Source organism: Eumetopias jubatus, unplaced genomic scaffold (assembly GCF_037043125.1).
Source record: "Eumetopias jubatus isolate StellerSeaLion01/CBP00866 unplaced genomic scaffold, mEumJub1_p1.0 scaffold_1, whole genome shotgun sequence".
Taxonomy (NCBI): domain Eukaryota; kingdom Metazoa; phylum Chordata; class Mammalia; order Carnivora; family Otariidae; genus Eumetopias; species Eumetopias jubatus.
In genome coordinates, this window is record NW_028274807.1 from 155,040,925 (window position 1) to 155,062,218 (window position 21,294).

At 36.6% G+C, this 21,294-nt stretch overlaps 1 protein-coding gene across 2 annotated transcripts in view; it reads right to left on the minus strand.

Moving 5' to 3' along the window:
* Window positions 1-21,294, minus strand: part of ANO10 (anoctamin 10) — a 228,844-nt gene that overhangs the window by 164,840 nt on the left and 42,710 nt on the right. For both annotated transcript variants that reach the window (XM_088026823.1, XM_028107145.2), the window contains 2 exons: window positions 14,762-14,953; window positions 6,804-6,932 (listed from right to left, as the gene is read on the minus strand). In XM_088026823.1, the coding sequence (XP_087882949.1) occupies window positions 6,804-6,932; window positions 14,762-14,953 (321 nt within the window). The remainder of the gene's footprint in view (window positions 1-6,803; window positions 6,933-14,761; window positions 14,954-21,294) is intronic.

A 21,294-nucleotide genomic window follows, 5' to 3' on the forward strand; every position in this document is an offset into this window, starting at 1 on the left:
TTAGCCGAAGGCAGCCGCTTAACCAACTGAGCCACCCAGACACCCCTGTGAATGCATTTAATTCTAAAATAAATGATTACCAAACATGTGATATTTAGATATTTAGAGATTTTAGGTCATTTCTATTTTTTAGGAATTGGAGTTCTTGTGTGATTCCTCATTTAAAGTAGTGATCCTTTGCAAAAAACAACCAGTAGTGATCCTTTGTTTGAAATTACATCCAAGAAATAAATTAAATTTGCCTCAAAAGTGAGGGTAATGATTATTATTTAAAAGAACTTATTTGGATGTTGATTTAATCTTGTGGGCTGAGCTATAACACAGCCATTACCTGGCTATTTTTAACCTAGAAAATGGAATTTTCACATGGTTTCATACATTGGCAGGCTATTCTTTTGATCAGCCCAAAAAAAATTTTTGTAACATTTTACCAATAAAAGTAGTGTTTAAGTGTCCCTAGTTTTTAAAGTAAACACTAGATGGCAGTAAATACACAAAAGTTGTGACATGTGACCTGGTGCTTACCAGCATACGGTACTGACCATTTTTGCCTTTAACTGAATTTTATGCTGCACTATGTCAAGCTTTAAAAAAAAAAAACAAAAAACTGAAGAATCAAAAATTAAATGAAAATTAAAGTTTCCTGGCTTGAAAAGTTTGAACCAGAAAAACTTCATCCACAATTTAAATTGTAAGAATACTCTCAACACCAGCTTTATAAGACTATTATATTTTCTAAGTCTCTTGTTTTGTTAACAAATTCTAATCACATAAATATATTTTAGATGTTACTTAATTTGGAGAAAATAACTAAAATAAGATCTCTTAAAATTGCTGTTTCCATCAAGATGCTGAAAATTTACACAAGAATTTACTTTATTTACGGCTTATTTATTAGGTTTTGAATTAGTGAAATTTCTACTCTTTTAGGGGCCATGAATGAATATATGCTGTTAATTTAATGTCCTACAGGCAAAACATTTTTTAAAACTCAATACTTAATACTGATACTTTACCTGGATTCTGGGAAAAAACACAAAATTAAATATAATTTTAAGATTTTACTTCCTTGTTTGAAAACACAACTACAGATTAAAAGGAAAAATCTTACACACAGAAACATGTTAATTTGACCCATGGATGGTTTTAGTGAACCTTCTATAACATTCTGAATTAGAATTTCAGTGTGACTTTACCAACTTGTATTGTAATAAACCAAAAAAAGCATACGTTCTAATTTCTATTAAACTTTCTACTTTTTGGATTCATTACAAGACCAGATGGCATTCAGCTCAGGTCTCAGCAACACTAAAATAAAACTAGCTAACTTACTAATTTTTTGGTTACTTCTAACACTTTCTCTGAGCTAGATTTTGTTCTAACACACAAAATTTTCAATTTAGAAAACAAAGCTGGGGTCCTTGCAATAGGAAGAAAGTAATAAAATAAAAACAAATAAATCTTCAAATATACTACTGTGGTAGAAAAGGAAGACTTATTTTAATACCAATCTGTGCCAATATAAACCCAGCTTGGTTTTTTTAAAAACCCAAGGGTTTTTAAAAAATCAGTAAGTAGCTTCAGTTACTACAAGCACATTAAAACAAACATACACCCGAATAGCCAAAACAATCTTTTACAGCCTTGAAAAAGAACAAAGTTGGGAGCCTCACTCTTCCTAATCTGAAAACTTACTACACAGCTACAGTAATAACAGCAGTGAGGTAACTGGCATAAAGACAGGTGTATACTTACGACCAAATTCACCAAGTTGTACCACTTTCTCTATGTTGATCACACATCAGTAAAGTGGTTTAAAAAAATACAGATATAGAGACCAATGGAACTGAATACAGAGTCCAGAAATAAGCCCTCACATATACGGTCAAATGATTTTCAACAAGGGTGCCAATACCATTCACTGGGGAAAGGAGAGTCTTTTCAACATGATGCTGGGAACACTGGGTATCCACATGCAAAAGAAGGAATATGGACACTTATATACAAAAATTAACTTAAAATGTATCAAAGGCCTAAACTTAAGGCCTAAAACTATAAAACTCCTGGAAGAAAACATAGGGCAAAAGCTTCATGACATTAGATTTGGCAATGATTTCTTGGATATGACACCAAAAGCACAGGCAAAAAGGAAAAAGTAGAAAAACTGGACTTCTGTGCATCAACAGGTAGTATCAACAGAGTAAAGTGGTAACCCACAGAATGAGAGAAAGTATCTACAAGTCATACATCTAATAAGGGATTGATATCCAGAATATATAAAAAACCCCTACAAATCAACAACCAAAAAACAGCACAATTCAAAAATAGGCAAAGAACTTGAACAGATATCCAAAAAAGATACACAAATGGCCAAAAAGCACATGAAAAATGCTCAACATCACTGGTTATCATGGAAAACAAAACTATAATGAGATACTACTTTATACCCATTAGGGTAACTATTATTTAAAAAAAAAAAAACAAACAGAAAATAATAAGTGTTGACAAGGATGGAGAAATGGGAACACTTGTGCATTGCTGATGGGAATGTAAAATGGTGTAGCTACTATGGAAAATGGTATGGTATTTTCTCAAAAAATTCAACATAGAATTACCATACAATCCAGAAATTCTGTTTCTGGCTATATACTCAAAAGAAGTTAAACAGAGACTCAAAACAGATTATCTGTATACCCATGTTCACAGCAGCTTTATTCACAATAGCCAAATGCAGAAGCAACCCGAATGTCCATTGACTGATGAATGGATAAATAAAATGTGGTATATACATACAATGGAATACCATTTGGTCTTAAAAAGGAAGGAAAATTTGACACATGCTGTAACACTGATGAGCCTTAAAGACCTAACGCTAAGGGAAATAACCTAGACACAAAAGGACAAATACTGGGTGATTCCGTTATATGAGATTCCTAGTGTAATCAAATTCATAGGAACAAAAGCAGAATGGTGGTTACCAGGGGCTGAAGAATGGGGGAGGGTAGTTAGTGTTTAACAGATAATAGTTAATGTCTTGAATAGTTAATGTCTTGAACTGTACACTTAAAAGTGGTTGAGGGTAAATTTCATATTACGTGTTTTTACCACAGTTAAAAATTTTTAAAGAGGTTAAAATGGTAAATTTATGTTATGTTTACTTTATCACAATAAAAAAAATGAAAGGAGCAGTATACCTTTAGTTATCACCTCTTCACACCTCCTCATCCTTTGACTTAACTCTGGGTGATCTCAATATTAGTAATGATCTCTATATTAATAAATACTGATAACATTCTAATGAGTTATCTTGTTAAAAAAAAAAACCAATACACACCAAAGAGATCACTTTTATCTTATAAGGATTTAATCTTGGTAACCAAAAGAAATACTTCTTGCCCAGAGGTGTAAGTCTAGCTGGTAATGAAACAGCCTAAAACATTGCTGGTATTCTGGCCTATGTGGATTAATTTTTTTTTTTTTAAAGATTTTATTTATTTGACAGAGAGAGACACAGCGACAGAGGGAACACAAGCAGGGGGTGTGGGAGAGGGAGAAGCAAGCTTCCCGCGGAGCAGAGAGCCCGATGCGGGGCTCGAACCCAGGACCCCGGGATCATGACCTGAGCTGAAGGCAGACGCTTAACAGACTGAGCCACCCAGGTGCCCCGTGGATTATTTTTAAGCTGAAAACTTTCTTCTACGTCATGACTGACTCTAAATCAGCCTGTGGCTGTGCTTTTCTCTCCCACCCTCAGGTTGCCAGGTAACCTTAACTTAGGAGTAGATTACACTCAGAATTCAGAGTGAGAAGTCTCTACTAGCAGGGAAGAAAATGCCTTTTAAACTGCTCTGGGAAATCAGGATTAATTCACATCCAAGCTTTCCCAAAATATGCCATAAGGAGGCCTCAGACTTCACCAAAGGAAGAAGATAAAGACAGCAAAGGGCCTCCTGTCTTTGGATGCTATTCATGATTCCCCTCCTCCATGTTACCACAGATCATTCACTTGGCATGCCATTTCTACCTCCTAGTTGCATCTCTAGTAGAAGTATTTAACCATGTCTGTTTATGGGGATGTGCATACGTGTGTGTGTGTGTGTGTGTGTGTGTGTGTAAAATGTGCACATATTCTCAGCTACATTAAGAAGCAGAGTTCTTGAGGACAAAAATAAAAAGACATTTGTCTTTCCTTAGCACCAGATTCAGTGTCATATACATAGAAGTTCTCAATACTGAGTATAATTTAATTAAGGAATAAAAAAAATGAGCACTTGCCACTTTGTGTTCTATAAGTAGAACTTAGAAAATGTTATACACAAATATAGTCATATAATACTGAATATAAATTTATCAAAAAAGAACAATATCCATTTTTTCCTTTTTAAATAAAAAAAGAAATGCCCATTTCCCTTTCTAACAGCTTAATTTATTAATTCCACATTTGTGTCAACACTGAAATGCCTATCTACCATGTTTTAGTTACTATTCTAGCTTACTAGCAGTTTGATTTACTGGATAGAAAAGTCGACATCATCCCTGCTGTTCTGAAGCTGACAGTGCACAGGAGAAACAGACGTTACATAAACACGCCTACCAGTAAATGCAAGGCAATTAAGTGGGATAATCACCATGAGGAAGGCCAATCAAGGCTTCCTGAGAGACAAACAAGAGATCCAGCAGAGATGGAGGAATCAGAAAAGTCTGGGAGCCCTGTGACATCTGAGCTGAGACCTAAGGAATTAAAGTGTGCTATCTAGGCCCAAAGAAAGGACTTTGTAAGTGCAAAGTTCCTAAGCTAAAAAGGAGAAAAAAAAAAAAAAAGGAATAAAAAAGTGAGGACTTCTACTTCTGGAAAGATGGAACAGAAGTATTTGCCACTACTCCTCCTGCTAAGTACAACTAAAAGCCATGGACATTATACATAAAATAAACATAAGAAAACTCTGAAGGGTAGAAAGAAGAAAGCAGACTCACCAGGGACCCCAGGACCCTAAGGAGCACATGGTGATGAGTTCCCAGGGATTCCTCTTTACCTCGTATGTACCAAACTAAGGGCTGAGGAAGCAGAACCAGAAATGCCAATGGGCACAGACAAAAAACAAGCAAGAAAGCCTGCTCTCTAGCCAAAGGGCCAGCACAGGGGCAGCCAAGCAAGACCAAACTTTGAGACACTCTAACCAAACACCACAGAAATACTGTGGCCCCACCCCACACAGCCAGCAAACCCCTGGAGGAGTGCCACCTGCAACAACACTCCCATAGGCCAGGCAATCTCCCAAATCAAGTGAGAAGAGCCAGGCCCTGGATATCTGATGTTAAGGCATCGCCAAGTACAAAAGAAAGCAGTAGCAATGGGAATATACAGAACACTGGACTGGCCAGAAATCTAGAGAAAGTGAAGGCAAAATCAAGAGGTGGGCAGTGAACACACCGAGCACAGGCTCACAGCAGAGCTCTGCTCAATTTGGGGGAAGGGATGGTTTTCAGGTTTTCCATTTCCTTGCATCTCAAGACATACTCCTCTTGCTCTGGGTCCTACTTTACCAGGAAATCTTCTAAGAAACCAACTGTTACAGTCATTGGGAAAGATCTCCTTATGGTAAATTAATTACCTGGCATTCTGGTCAGTCCTTTATGAGTCTCATTAGTTTTAAGTGTAAGTCAGTCCCTAAAGCCTAATTAACTCTGAATGTATTGGCAAAGTAAGGGCCATATCCTATATCAAGAAGGTATGCTATGAGCCTGGGCAGCTGGCCATCCCCTGTCTAAGATACCTGCTTTGATCTCTCACACAGGTGAGAAATCAGCCTTGCAAACAACTCTCCAAAATCCTATTCAACTCTCAAAATTCAAAACAGACCTACTTTTCTCTGCTAGAGCCATTCCCTTTCCCTCCTACTCACTGCTGTCTAAAATCCTTCTCCAAACGCATATTCTGCATATAGCATCTACCATGAACACAGATTCCTATTAAATACGCAGGAAGAGTAAATACAGCAAAGCACAATCTCTTTCTTCAGCCACTACTGGAAATGTACAAGTCCAGTTTCATTTCTAGTCAGCCCTCGGGCCTGAGGCCTTAGGGCCGCTCTATAATCCTGCTAAATTCTGCTTTAATAACTTTCCACAACTGTTCTATTTTTTAAATATCTAAAAATGAAAGGTCAGAATCTTCCTGACAATAATAATCACTAGCAATAAAAAAATTCCTGCAAATTCTTCCCTTTCCAGTTGGTCAGTACTGAATTTTCAAAATATTACAGTAAGCTACATTCAGAAACATGATAAAATGAAAACCTAAAAAGTACACAAACAGCCTACTTGTACTTTGTATGTGAAATTATGAGTCTTCCTGTTATACATTACATTTGGTGTTTTAGTTTCACAATGAATTCCACACCTGTTGCTAATGAGACTTAAACTGTTAATCAAAAAGCATTTCTTGGGGTTTATTTGCTTAATAAGAAAGTAGAAATGACAGATCCCTAGAAGAGACTAAAAAAATCTTAAATCTACAGAAATCTATTTCAAATAGGATTTATCTACTCAGCATTAGACAGGTCAGTAGAATGGCTGGAAAGGCCACTTTCCCATCCGCACCATGGTGATTTTTTCATACCTGGGCAACAACTGGGAATGCACAGCCTCAAACCTCAGGTCTTTCCATTACCTGAACCAGGAAATGCATGTTGCCAAATTGCTAGTCATTGACAGTCGGGGACATCACTGCTTTAGGTTATCTCTGCTTTAACAGAGACATCTGATGTGGAGACTATTTAAAATAGGTTTAAATTTTCACTTACCTCCACTGCTACTACAATCAAAATGAGGTCCAATTTTGACTCTGGGAAGAGGGCGTTCACTTGTGGTGACATTCCAATGAGAGCACAGTTGGTGACCACAGATACGACACTCATTGTTTCAAAAGCCAACTAAAAGTGGGAAAAAATGTGAAATTAAAAACCACAATGACCTCTTCCATATTTCCTCATCCTTTTTTTGTATTATCCAAAATCAAAGGAAAAGCCTTTCCCTTGTTCTAAATATTCCAAGTACATTTTAAGCTTTTTCTCTATAATGCTGTGATTTTCTTTAGCTTAAAAAAGCACACTGTTACAAGGCATTTTAGATACTTTTGGCTTGAATAGCCAAAGCAGTATGTTCTACCTTCCCAACTGGAGGTGGCCAGGGACCTGAGAATTTGGAATACATCCTAGAGGAGTACGCTGTTAAGGTTACTCTACTCATATCTATAGGGAATCTAAAATGGGGCCACCAGAAAAAATGTTTCACTATGATTTCAAATAGAATTTATTTTGTGACTGCCCTACTTTGACACATCACACACCACATCTGGTTCAGCTATACCTGAGGCACCGTAACAGTGATCCTTTTCTAGTGGCATTTATTTGTGAGACTTTAGAAAAATACAGATGCCCCGCTGAGCTACTTAACAAACTGATCCAAGGTCCCATGAGGAGTCTCATGGAGCACAGTACTGAGAACTGACTGTGGAAATGTTGTGACCACTGCTTGGTAGTTCTTTCTTTCCTTTAATGTGTAACACTTGACCACTACTTAATAACCACTGGGAGTGGGGAGATACAGGCTTCCAGTTACAGAATGAAGATGTCATGGGGATGAAAGGCACAGTGTAGGGAATACAGTCAATGGTAACAGCATTATACGGGGACAGATGGTAGCTAACTTGTGGGGAGCACAGCATAACATACAGACTTATCCAATCACTATGTTGCACACCTGAAACAAATGTAACACTATATGTCAACTGCATTTTAATTTAAAAAAATCAGAAAAATGTCCCACTAATTCTAAGGAATACAATTACTTTTAGAAATTAAAATTAAAAAAATTTTTTAAAGATTTTATTTATTTATTTGTCAGAGAGAGAGAGAGAGAGAGAGAGAGCACAAGCAGTGGGAGAGGCAGGCGGAAGGAGAAGCAGGCTCCCCACTGAGCAAGAAGCCCAGTGAGGGACTCCATCCCAGGACCCCAGGATCATGACCTGAGTTGAAGGCAGACACTTAACCAACTGAGCCACCCAGGAGCCCCAGAAATTAAAATTTTAAAAGAAGCAAAACGAAACATGATTAGATCCAAACTGAATAAATTTCTTGTCTCGTGGAGAATTTCTGCTATCTCTTATTTTAGGAACCCTTTGTGTAATCTAATTATTTTTCCATAGTTGTCTTTACAACAAACCTACTCTGGACTTTGTTTACCTTCTTTTTAAGTAACTTAAATTTTTTATTTATTCATTTTTTAATAATTATATTCACATAGCTCAGAACCGAAACACTCTAAGTGAAGAGTCTCCTTGCCCTCATGTATACCTTCCCCCCTTCTCACCAGTTCCTGTTCTCCCTACAAAATGATCACTATTATTATATTTCTTTTGTACCTTTCCACATACTTTATATACAAATATAAGCAAACTTGAAAGTATATACCCTTTCTTATTACCCTTAATGTCCGGTGCCTTGCTTTTGTCACTTAAAATGTCCTGAAGAATATTCTACATCAGAACTCAAAGAATTCCCTCATTCTTTGTCACAACTGCTTAAATATTTTATTGCATAGATGTATCAGAATTTATTTTACTATTTCCTTATTGGTGGGCATTAGTTGCTATTACAAACAATGCTCCAATTAGTTTTCATGTAAATACATCATTTAACAAGTGTGGAATTAGGATAAATTCCTAAACATGGATTACCTGAGTCAAAGGTACCATGCATTCATAATTTTGATAAATATGCCAAGCTGCACTCCACAGGGTTGACCAGTTCACCCTCCTATCAGTAGCATATAAGAGTGCCTGTCTTCCTGCACTTTTAATACATTTATCATAAAACGTGTTTTTCAAATACAGCTATACTGAGTTATAATTTGTGTAATAAACTGCATCCATTGAAGGTATACACTTCATCAAGTTTTGACAGATGTATTTACCTGTGAAATCACTACCACAAACAAAATACAGAATATCTCCATTTCCCCCAAAAGATTCCTCATGATCCTTTGTAATCCATCCTTCTCTTCACACCTGGCCCCAAACAAACACTGATTTGCTTTTTGTCACTATAAATTAGTTTGTATACTCTAGAATGTCATATAATTGAAATCATATACGTATGATTCGCATATTTTTTTGGTGAAGTACTCCTTCAAATCATTGTCCATGTTTTTATCGGCTGAAATGTCTTATTGAGTTATAAGAATTCCTAATCTGAATACAAGTCCTCTGGAAGACATCTGTATTATGAATATTTTCTCCCATTCTGTGTCCTGTTTTGTCTTCTTTGAACTTTAGAAGAGCAAACTTTTTCCCCCTATCTGGAGACCTAGTTATCTCAATGATATTAATGGACAATTGTTTCCCCTACTGAACTGAGATTTCACCTATACCGTATAATGCATTTCTGGACTTTTCATTCTGTTCCACTGGTGTGACTGTCTACTAATGCTCCAGTACCACACTACTTTAATAACTGAACTTATATAATAAGTATTAACATGTGGTAAATGTCCCTTTTCTTCTTTAGAGTTGTCTTGCTATTCTATTTCACTTACTTTTCCCTGAGAACTTGACAATAAGTTTATGTAGTTAAAAGAAAAACTTTAGCTGGGATAGTGCTACATTTGTGAATTAATTTGTAGATTAATTAATTTGTAAATTTGTAAATTAAAGGAGAACTGATATATTACAAATACTGAGTCTTCCTTTATCAGTTAGCTATTACTACATAACCAACAACCCCAAACTCTGTGGCTTCAAACAGCCATTTATTTAACTCTGATTCTGTGGGTGGACAATCTAGGATATGCTCATCCCAGCAATTCTGGTCTCAGCTGACTTTGACTGGATTTGCTCATACACCTGAGGTCAGCTAGAGACCTCACTGGTAAACTGGAGACATTACTGGCCTTATTATGCTACTTAGAACCTCTAGTACTATGTTCAATCTAGTGACAGTGGGTTTCCTTGCATTGTTCCTAATCTTAGAAGGAAAGCATTCAGTATTTCACCAATAAGTATGATGTTAGATGTTAGCTTTAGGTTTTTAAAAGAAAATAGGTGTTCCTTATCAAGTTGAAGAAATACCCCCATTTCTATTTTTCTGAGAGTTTTCAAAAATGAATGCTGGATTCTGTCAAATGCTTTAAATATACTGATTGATATAACCATGCAGACTATGAATATAGTAGATTATACTGATTAATTTTCTAATATTGAACCAGGTTGGCATCCCTGAACTAAATCCTACTTGTCATGGTCTATACTTCTTTATATAGATTGCTGAATTATATTTGCTAATAGTTTATTAAGATGTTTTGTATATTTATTCACAAGGGATATTGGTTTGTTGTTTTCCTTTTTCGTACTCTGGTTTTCTATCACACTGATACCAGCTTCATAAAATGAATAGGGAAATATGCCCTCCTCCTCTGTTTCTGGAAGAAATTGTGTAAAATCGGTATTAATTCTTCTTTAAATGTTAGAATTTGCCAGTGAAATCATTTGGGCCATGGCATTTCTTTTTTGGAAATTTGTAATTACAAATTCAATTTCCTTACAGTTATGGAGCTACTCAAATGATCTATTTCATACTGGGCGAGTCATGGTAGTTTGTGTTTTGGAGGAATTGGTCCATTTTAACCAAGTTGTCAAATTTATATGTGTGGTGTTGCTCATAACATTACCTTTTATACTTCTGATATCTGAAGGGTCTATAGTGATACCTGTTGTTTCATTTTTATAATGGTTGTCTCTTCTTTCTCATTTTAGTCCTGCTAGAGGTTTATCAACTACACTGATCTTTCCAAAGAATCAACTCTTTATTTCATTAATCTTCTCTATTATTTTTCTGTTTTTCATTTCATCAATTTGTACTCTTATTTTTAGTTTCTTCTTTCTGCTTCTTTTGGGTTTCTTTTGTTCTTTGTTTCCGGTTTCCTGAGTAGGTGTTTAGATTACTGTTTCAAACATTTTCTTCTTTTCCAATATATGCATTTAGTGCTACAAATTTCCCTGTCACCACTGCTTTAGCTGTGTCTCACCAACTTTGATATGCTGCTGTCTTTTTGTTTTCAATGTCTTTTGAGTCCACTTGACACTTCTTTGACCCATGATTAAGAAATGTCATTTAGTCTTCAAGTGTTTAGAGACTGTCCTGTTATCTTTACATTATTGATCAGTTTGATTCCACTTCAGAGAACATACTATATATGATTTCAATTTTTAAAGTTTGTTTCCCCCGGATGGATGTTCTGTAAGCACTTGAATGTGTACTCTACTATTGTTGAGCAGACTGCTCTGTAACACGGATTAGATTCTGTTATCTGATGATGGTGGTGGTGTTGAGTTCTTCTATACCCTTGATGACTTTCTCTCTCTTGTTCTGTCAACTGTTGAGAGAGGAATGTTGAAGTCTCCAACTATCATAGTGGATTTATCTATTTCTCCTTTTAGTTCTATAAATTTTGGGTTCACATATTTTAAAACTTTGTTGTTCAGGGCATACACATTAAGATTGCTATGTCTTCTTGGTAATTTTGCCCTTGTATCATGGTAAAATGTTTCTCTCTAGTAATTTTCTTTGCTCGGAAGTCTATTTTATTATTAACATAATATTAACATATTAATTAGTATATTAATTATAATTATATATCATAATATATTAATATAACATTAATATAACCACTCTTGCTTTCTTCTAATATTTCCACACATGTTTTTTTTCTCCTTTTACCTTTACCCTGCTTATACCATTATGTTTGAACTCAATTTCTTACAGACGGCATATAGTTGGGTTATGTGTTTTAATCCACTCTACCACTACCTGTCTTTAACTGGTACCTTTAGACCTTTTACAGTTAATATAATTATTGATATTGATATTGACTTTAGTCTGCCATTTCTTTGTTTTCTGTATTTTCATTTCTGTGTTTTATTTTTCATGCCTTACTGTGGGTTATCTGAACATCTTTTAGAACTACATTTTGATTTATCTGTTTCTGAATGTATCTTTTATATAGCTTTTTAGTGGTTGCTCTAGGTATTATATTATATACACATATGATTATATATATATGCTTTATATATGTAATATATATTACATTCATTACACATTGTGTGTCTGTGTAGATCTTCCCTGACTTAGGAGGAGTTATGTCCCAAAAAACCCACTGTAAGTTAAAAATATAAGACAAAAATGCATTTAATATACCTAACTTACTGAATTATCATAGCTTAGACTAGCTCACCTTAAACATGCTCAGAACACTTAGATTAGCCTATGGCTCAGCAAAATCAACACAAAGCCTGTTTTATAATAAAGTGTTGAATATCTCATGTGATCTGTTGAACATTGTATTGAAAGTAAAAAACAGAAAGGTTGTGTGGATATAGACGGTTCTAAGTGTATGGACTGTTTACCCTTGGACTATGTGGCTAACTGGGAGCTGCAGCTTGCTGCCCAGCATCAGGAGAGAGGATTATACTGCATACCACTGGCTTGGGAAAAGATCTAAATTCAAAATTTGAGGTATGGCTTCTACTGAATATGTATTGCTTTCACACCATTGTAAAGTCAAAAAATCGTAATTTGAAACACTGTAAGTTGGGGACAGTCTATTTATATATATTGTCTACTTGTGTCATCATTTATTAGAGTGATGTACAGAAACCTCACCTCCCCTTACCATTCTGTATAGTATTTTCTTAATATTTTCTCTACATATATTTAGAATCATTAGATAGTATTATAATTTCTATTTCAATTGTCAAATATAACTTTAAAGACTCAAGACTGGGAAAGTCTAATATGTTTACTTGTATTTTTGCTTACTGTGGTTTTTCTTCCTACTGTTCCTAGGTCAGTTCTTTTATCATTTCCTTAAGTTTAAAGAACTTCTTTTAGCTATTCTTTTAGGACAGGTTTTCTGGCAACAAATTCTCTTAGTTTTCCTTTATCTGAGAGCATTTTGATTTTCCCTTCATCCCCAAAGGATATTTTCTCTGAACAGGATTCGGTATTAACAGTACTTTTCTTTAAGCACTTGAACGATACTATGCCACTTTCCTCTGGCCTCCATGGTTTCTGGTGAGAAATTGGCTGTCATTCTAATTGTCTTCACCTATAAGTAGATAGCATGTCATTTCTCTCTTGGAGCTTTCAAGTTTTTCTTTGTCTTTAGTTTTCCTATGTTTAATTACAATGTGTTTGGCATGGACTTTCTGGGGCTTATTCTGTTTTCAATTCACTCAGTTTCTTCAATCTGTAGTTTTAGTTCTCTTGCCAAATCAAAAGTTTTGGCCATTACTACTTCAATATTTTTTAGCCCCTCCTTTCTTCTTTCCTTCTGGGACACTGACAGCAGGAACATTAGATCTTTTGTTATAGCCACGCAGGTCTCTGAGGTTGTATTTACTTTGTCAATCTATTTTTTTCTCTGCTATTCAGACTGAATCATTTCTATTGCTCTATTTTCCAGTTTCTGCTCTTCCTCTACTCCTTCCATTCTGCTACTGCTACTGCACTCATACACTGAGTTTTTTACTTATATTTTCCACTCCTAAAATATCTGCCTCTCTTTTATATCTTCTATTTCTTTGCTGAGATATTCTATTTTTCCATCTGTTTTAGGTGTATTCATTTTATCAAGGCTGCTTTAAAATCTTTGTCTGATATTTCTAACATCTGTCACCTTGATGGTGGCATCTACTGACTGCGTCACCTTTTTTTTTTCCTTTGGTATCATCCTGGTTCTTGGTACGATGATTTTTTAATAGAAGCCTGGACATTTCGGGTGTTATAAGATTCTATTTTTTATTTAAAACTTTTGTTTTAGTTGGTTCCTCTAACACCACTCCAGCAGGGAAAGAAGGGACAACATCTTGTTAGGTTGCCCATTTCGACACCACTGACCCCCAAGGTGGGGGATGGGATCCTAATTATTGCTGGACAGGGATCAGAGTTCTGGCTTCCTGCTAACCCCCACATTGAAACCTCTTGCTTGGAGGGGTACAAATGCCTCATGTGCACTCCCATGCGGCCTCTGCTATGCTGAGTGGTGGAGAAAGGTCTGACTCTCCATTACGCTTTATCTGAGATCATCCCAGCAGAAACTGGAAAAGGGAACCTCATTACTGCTGGGTGAGTGTGGAAGTCTAGGCTCCTCACATGATCTGCACTGACATTGCAGTGGGATAGCCTCATTATCACCCAGTGGGTGGAATCCCAGCTGGATACTTTACTAGAAAACTATCAGAATTTTACATCTCAATGGGGTCATAGAAATTATAATTACCTCCCCCACCCCATCCCTAATTTTATTTTTATTTATTTTTTTAAAGATTTTATTCATTTATTCATGAGAGACAGAGGGAGAGAGAGAGGGAGAGAGAGAGAGAAGCAGAGGGAGAAGCAGGCTCCCAAGGAGCAGGGAGCCCGATGCGGGACTCGATCCCAGGAACCCGGGACCATGACCTGAGCTGAAGGCAGACACTTAACCATCTGAGCCACCCAGGCACCCCCATCCCTAATTTTAAAAACAAGGAAAGCAAGGTCCAGAAAAAGTTAATAACTGTCTGAAGTCACACAGCTAGTTTGTGGGAAAAAAAAAAAAAGGATAACATCCAGTTTTCCCAAATCTCTCCTTATCACTTTTATTTTTAATCATAAGGGCCCATTTTGCTATTTTTTTCCAAAGGAATAATTTTTTCTCATATAATTACCTGCCATACACCAATATTGGCTGAAGGTTCTGAGAATGGCCGTTTGAGGACTCTGCACATTTTTAAGGCATCTGAATTAACTTCAGTGAAGTTATTCAACACAGCAAAGGCAGCTGCTAATGGGTAAACGCAGGAGAAAAGGCTCACGTAACCAAACTGAAGGAATAATTCCAAGTAATCATCAAAGGTGCCCTGAAAATGTAAACCACGAGAAGAAAACAGGCATTGTTTTAATATAATTTAACAGGAACAACATCTTGCAATACTACCCGAGGCACCGGCCTCCAACCAAAAAAAAATCTCAGAATTCCTCCCAACTTCTTCTTCTCAACAACAGAATTTACATAAATTCAAAAGCAATTTTATATTTTAAGTCCCTGAAAGAATGAAAAAATGATTTAGCTACTCATTTCATTGTGCCAAATCATTGAATTATTACATAATAACAGCAAAGCTAAAGATGTTTGTTCTTGATCAACTGAAAAGAAATGATTCAACATCACTATTAGAAATCTTACATGACTGCCCCCTCACACCATGGGTACCCCAGGACCCCATTAAAAAACTGAAGGTGGTAATGATGTGGGAAGCAAAGGCAAAAGAAAAATTATTAAATTTCCTCACTATTTACAGCTCATTGACAAGTCCTTGCAACAGGCAGAGTGACCTTCCTCTAGGAACTCAGCTGCCTCCATGTTAATATTTTGCAAAGGGCAAAAGGCAAAGTTAGACGCAACCCCCATGATGCTGTAAGTCTACTTTAACATAAAAATTCCTTTGGAAACTTCCTTTATCTCAAACGCCCCCATCTCCACCAAGATACATGTTGGCAATCATCCTCCAAGCATATACATCTGAAGGGTCTCATGACCGAGGGTTTACTAAACAATAATAAATGACCTTTTCCCAACAATAGCTCGCCCCCTCAGGATCCTGGAAACTTTGTTTCCAAAATACCTGGGAGGCTTACGCCATCCCTAACCCCCTCCCAACTTGAAAGTACATTATGGGTCACTCCTCATGACCCCAGGAGCCGCTCTTTCTGCCCATGGGTCCTGTCCCCATGCTTTAATAAAACCACCTTTTTGCACCAAAGACATCTCAAGAATTCTTTCTTGGTCATTGGCTTAGAACCCTGTCTTTCCTTTATCAGTGATGCCAGTGAAAATGGCAGAGTAAGGACCTCCAGAAGTTTGCCCCTCCATGAAAACGGAGAAAAATGGCAAAATGTATCAGAACCAAATTTTCGGGTACTCTGGAAGTTAACCAAAGGCTTGTAGCAATTCTGGCTGCATACAGTCATGACAAACATCTCAATCTTCTGGCATTTTAACTTACTCTAGTCTCATCTCCTGCTCTCCAGCTCTGCAGCAACCTTGAAAAAAAACCCCCCAAAACAGCATGCACTCCCAGGACCAGAGGGAGCAGAGTGGGGCTGGAGATCTTTGAAAGCCTCATTCCCAAAGGGAAACCATTATCCGACCTGGTTAGTGGTACCTTAGAAGAGCCCCCACTTGAAAGGCTCATCTTTATTCAATTTCATTGAGTCTCTTTCAGTGCTAAAGCCTTGTTATGGTATGTTAGCTGAATTTTTAAACATCAGTCTGCCTGAGGTAACAGGTAGCAGCTGGGGCAAACAAGAGACTAGCTAGGGAGCTCAAAGGGCAAGCTGAGGAATGAGACAACCCACAGGGGGTTTGAAAAGCTCCAACATTTTTCTGGAAATCTAAAAGGACAGGCACATGCATAGGATCATGCATAATCTCAGAAGAGATCTGAGAAGGCTCTAAGATCTCACCTCTGCATAAGCAGAAAGTGAATGCTAAGGCAGAATTTTAAACTTCCTGGTTTAGTGTTGAAGGCATGCCCCACCACAAAAACAGAGACCTAACAGACATCTGATGAAGGATAGAAGCAAAAAAATGTTCACCTTTAGCCCCGTAAGCTGACCTATGGCCTGCATAATTTTGATAAGGATCAAATTAAGTGCTGGTTGCTACATTCTTAAAGCGTCTCATGTCTGCCTGTATATCTCACTGATAGTTAATATTGAACTGAATGATAAGCACTAGAGAAATCTCGCAAAAGTAGTGTTACAAGTAGAAATTTGAAGAAACATTCATGATCTAATACTCCCTACATGTCCCCCCACCTTGAGCATTAAGCATGTAACCACCAGATTCATAAAGCAAAAGTGTAAATCTTTCTGCCTGAAGGTCCTGTCCCTATGGACAGAAAGCACCTTTTTGAACCAAAAATGTCTCAAGAATTCTTTCTTGACTGTTCACTTGCAGCCCCACATCAACATTTACATAACACGGAACCCAACAACAGAATACTCATTCTTCTCCAGTGCACATGAAACATTCTTCAGGTTAGATAAGATGGTAGATCATAAGACGATTCTCAACAAATCTAAAAGACTTAAAAAATCATACAAAATATCTTCTCTGACCACAATGGAATGAAAGTGGAAATCAATAACAGAAGGAAATTTGGGAAATTCACATATTTTATGGATATTAAGCAACAAACTCCTAAGAAACCAATGAGTCAAAGAAGAAATCACAAGAAAAATTAGAGAATACTTTGAGATGAATGAAAATTAAGATACAATATATCAAAACTTATAGGATGCTGTGAAAACAGTGCTCAGAGGGAAGTTCATGGGTATAAAAGCCTTCGTTTAAAAAAAAAAAAGGCAGATCTCAAAACAACTAAAATTTTCACCTTAAGAATCTAGTAAAAGAATAGTAAACTAAATCTAAAGCAAGCAAAAAGAAATAAAACACAACAAAGTTTTATAGATATATATGATAATTTATATAATATACATTTTATTTTTTTAAGATTTTATTTATTTGTCAGAGAGAGAGAGTGAGAGAGAGAGAGCACAAACAGGGGGAGCGTCAGGCAGAGGGAGGAGCAGGCTCCTCACTGAACAAGGAGCCCAATGTGGGGCTCGATCCCAGGACCCTGGGATCATGACCTGAGCCTAAGGCAGATGCTTAATCAACTGAGCCACCCAGGCATCCCTAAATATGTATTTTTATATAATTATATATAGTCATCTCAATAGATACAGGAAAAAAAACAAAATCTGATACCCTTTCATGATAAAAACACTCAACGAATGAGTAATAGTAGAGAATTTCCTCAAACTGATAAATAGCATCTATGAATCACCATGGCTAACATCATACTTAATGGTGAAAAATTGAAAGCTTCCCACCTAAGATCAGGCACAAAACAAGAATGTCTGCTCTTAACTCTTCAGTACTGTCCTTCGGGTTCTAACCAGAACAATAAGGCAAAGAAAGAAAGAAGAGCCATCCAGAACAAGACAAGAATGTCTGCTCTTAACTCTTCTATTCAACACTGTCCTTCGGGTTCTAACCAGAACAATAAGGCAAGGAAAGAAATAAGAGCCATCCAGAACAAGAAAAGAAGTAAAACTATTTCTATTTGTAGAGGACATAATATTATATATAAAAAACCCCTAAAGAACCCCCCCCAAGAGACTATCAGGTCTAATAATAAGCAATCTAATGATAAACTTCAGTAAGGTTGCAGGATATAAGATGAACATACAAAAATCAATGGTATTTCTATAAACCAGCAATGAACAATCTCAAAATGAAATTTAAAAATTCATTTACAATAGTATCAAAAAGAATAAAACAGTAATAGATTTAACAGAATGTAATATTTGTACACTGAAAACCACAAAGCATTGCTGAAAGAAATTAAGGACCTAAATAAATGGAAAGATATTCCATGTTTACAAATTAGAAAAAATGGAAATACTCCCCAAATTGATGTATAGATTCAATGCAATCCCAATCAAACTTCCAACTACATTTTTAAAAGAAATGGACAAGCTAATCCTAAAATCATAAGGAATTGCAAGGGACCCAGAATAACCAAAACAACCTTTAAAAAGAACAAAGTTAGAAAAATCACATTTCCTGATTTGAAAACCTACTACTAAGCTACAGTATAGTACTGGCATAAGGATAGACATGTAGAGGAATAGCACTGAGAGTCCAGAAACAAATCCATGTATCTATAGTCTTATAATTTTCAAAAAATGTGTGAAGACCATTAAATGAAGAAAAAAATGATTTTTTAAAACAAATGCTGCTAGGACAGCTGGATATCCACATGCAAAAGAATGAATCTGGACTCCTTCCTCATACTACCTACAGAAATTAATTCAAAATGGATCAGACCTAAATGTAAAAGCTAAGTCTATAAAATTCTTACAAGAAAATATAGGAGTAAATCTTCCTGCGTTTAGGTAAGGCAATGTTTCTTAGAGATGACACCAAAAGAACAAGCAACAAAAAAGAGAGAAATCTGACTCCATCAAAATTAAAAGCTTTTGTGCATCAAAGGACACTCAAGAAAATAAAAAGCTAACCCACAGAATGGGAGGATATATTTGCAAATCATATAGCTGGTAAGAAATTTATATTCAGAGGCATCTAGGTGGCTCAGCTGGTTAAGCAACCAACTCTTGATTTCAGCTCAGGTCACGATCTCAGGGTGGTGAGACTGAGCCCTGCATCAGGCTTTGTGCTAGGTATGGAGCCTGCTTAAGATACTCTCTCTCCCACTCTCTCTCTGCTCTTCCTTCTCCCCCTCTCACACTCTCTCTAAAAAAAAAAAAAATGAAGAACTCTTGCAATGAAATAATAAAAAGACAGAAAATCCAATGAAAAATGGGCAAAGAGTATGAATATGTATTTCCCCAAAGACGAGACACGATGGTCAAAAAGCACATGAAAAGACAGTCAGTATCTTTAGGCATTAAGAAAATGCAAATCAAACCCACAGTGAAATACCATTTCACACGTATTAGGTGTGGCTATCATTAAAGAGGGGGAAGGGTGCCTGGTGCCTCAGTTGGTTAAGTGTCCAACTCTTGGTCTCGCTCAAGTCATGATCTCATGGTCGTGAGATCAAGCCCCACGTCCAGCTCCATGCTCAACGTGGAGTCTGCTTGAAATTCTCTCTCTCTCCCTCTGGCCCTCCCCTCCACTTATGCACATGCTCTCACTCTCAAATGAATAAATCTTAAAAAAAAAAGAAAGTTATTTAAAAAGGGGGAAAAAGGCAAAACACAACAAGTGTTGATAGAGATGTAGAAAAAAATGAGACTGGTAGGGATGGAAAATGGTACCACTGCCTTTGAAAACAGTCTGGCAGTTCCTCAGAAAGTGAGACATAGATATGATCTAGCCTATGGTAATGTATGTTCATAAGAAACATATGTTCATACAAAAGCTTGCACACAAATGTTCATACCAGCATTATTTCTAACAGCCAAAAAGTGGAAACAATGCAAATGTCTATCAACTGATGACTGAATATACAAAATGTAGTATCTCCATACAATGGAATATTATTCAACCATGAAAGGGAATGAAGTACAGATACATGCTATCTCATGGATGAACCCTGAAAGTGTAACGCTTAGTGAAAGAAGCCAGACACAAAGGTCCATTTACATGACATGCGCACAATAGGCAAATCCACAGAGACAGAATGTAGACCGGTGGTTGCCAGAGACTGGGTTAGGGGCTGATTGCTTAATGGGTCTGGGGTTTCCATCAGGCCTGACAAAACATTCTGGAATTAGTGGTGATTGTTGTAAAACCTTGTGAATTCACTAAAAATCATTACATTGTACTGATTCAAAATGGTGAATTTTACGGTATGTGAATTATATCCCAATTTTTAAAAAAAGTAAAGAAGAAAAGGCTGATTTTAACAAGGAACCTCCTGAGAGTCACTCCAGCAGAAGCAGCATATATACCAAAGAGGCCAAAGAAAGAAATCCACAGCAGAAAGTGGGGAAACCATAGAATCAGGAAGAAATCGCTCTCAAACTATGTTTAAAAACCTTACTAATATGTTTTAAAAGGTTTGGTCTAAAGGAAGAAAGGGGCAACAATCATTATATGCCCTCAACTTGGTGGGGCAGAAACATAAACGTAAGTATGAGGTAAGTTATTTAGTTATTTAATAATGGGACAAAGGAGCCATCACTGAAGTAGGATGCCTAGGCGTTGGTGACTCTCACTTGTCACTTGAGTGACATCACAACTCTACAGGACCCAGTGACATGCTACTCAAACTCCTCACTCCTCATTAGAGGCCTGCTGTTCACAATGCACGTTTATTCTGACCCAGAGAAGCTGAGCAGTGCTCTACGCCAGGCAGTGAGTGAGTGACATACCTAGCTCTCATGATGCCTCAGGCCAGGCTTGCCCACTTCCAGCATCCTCAGACCTCCTCATGACCATCCAAGTGCACAGGCTGCAGCAACTCCAGCTTAATAAAAATACTTGTCACGGTAGTTTAAAGCAATATTAAGTATTAATATTCTATACTATATAGAATATAATATATATTGCTTTAAACTACCGTGATAAGTATTTTTATATGAGTATATTCTATATTATATTCTACATATTATAAAATACAAATATACAAATATATATACTATAGATACTATATATACACAT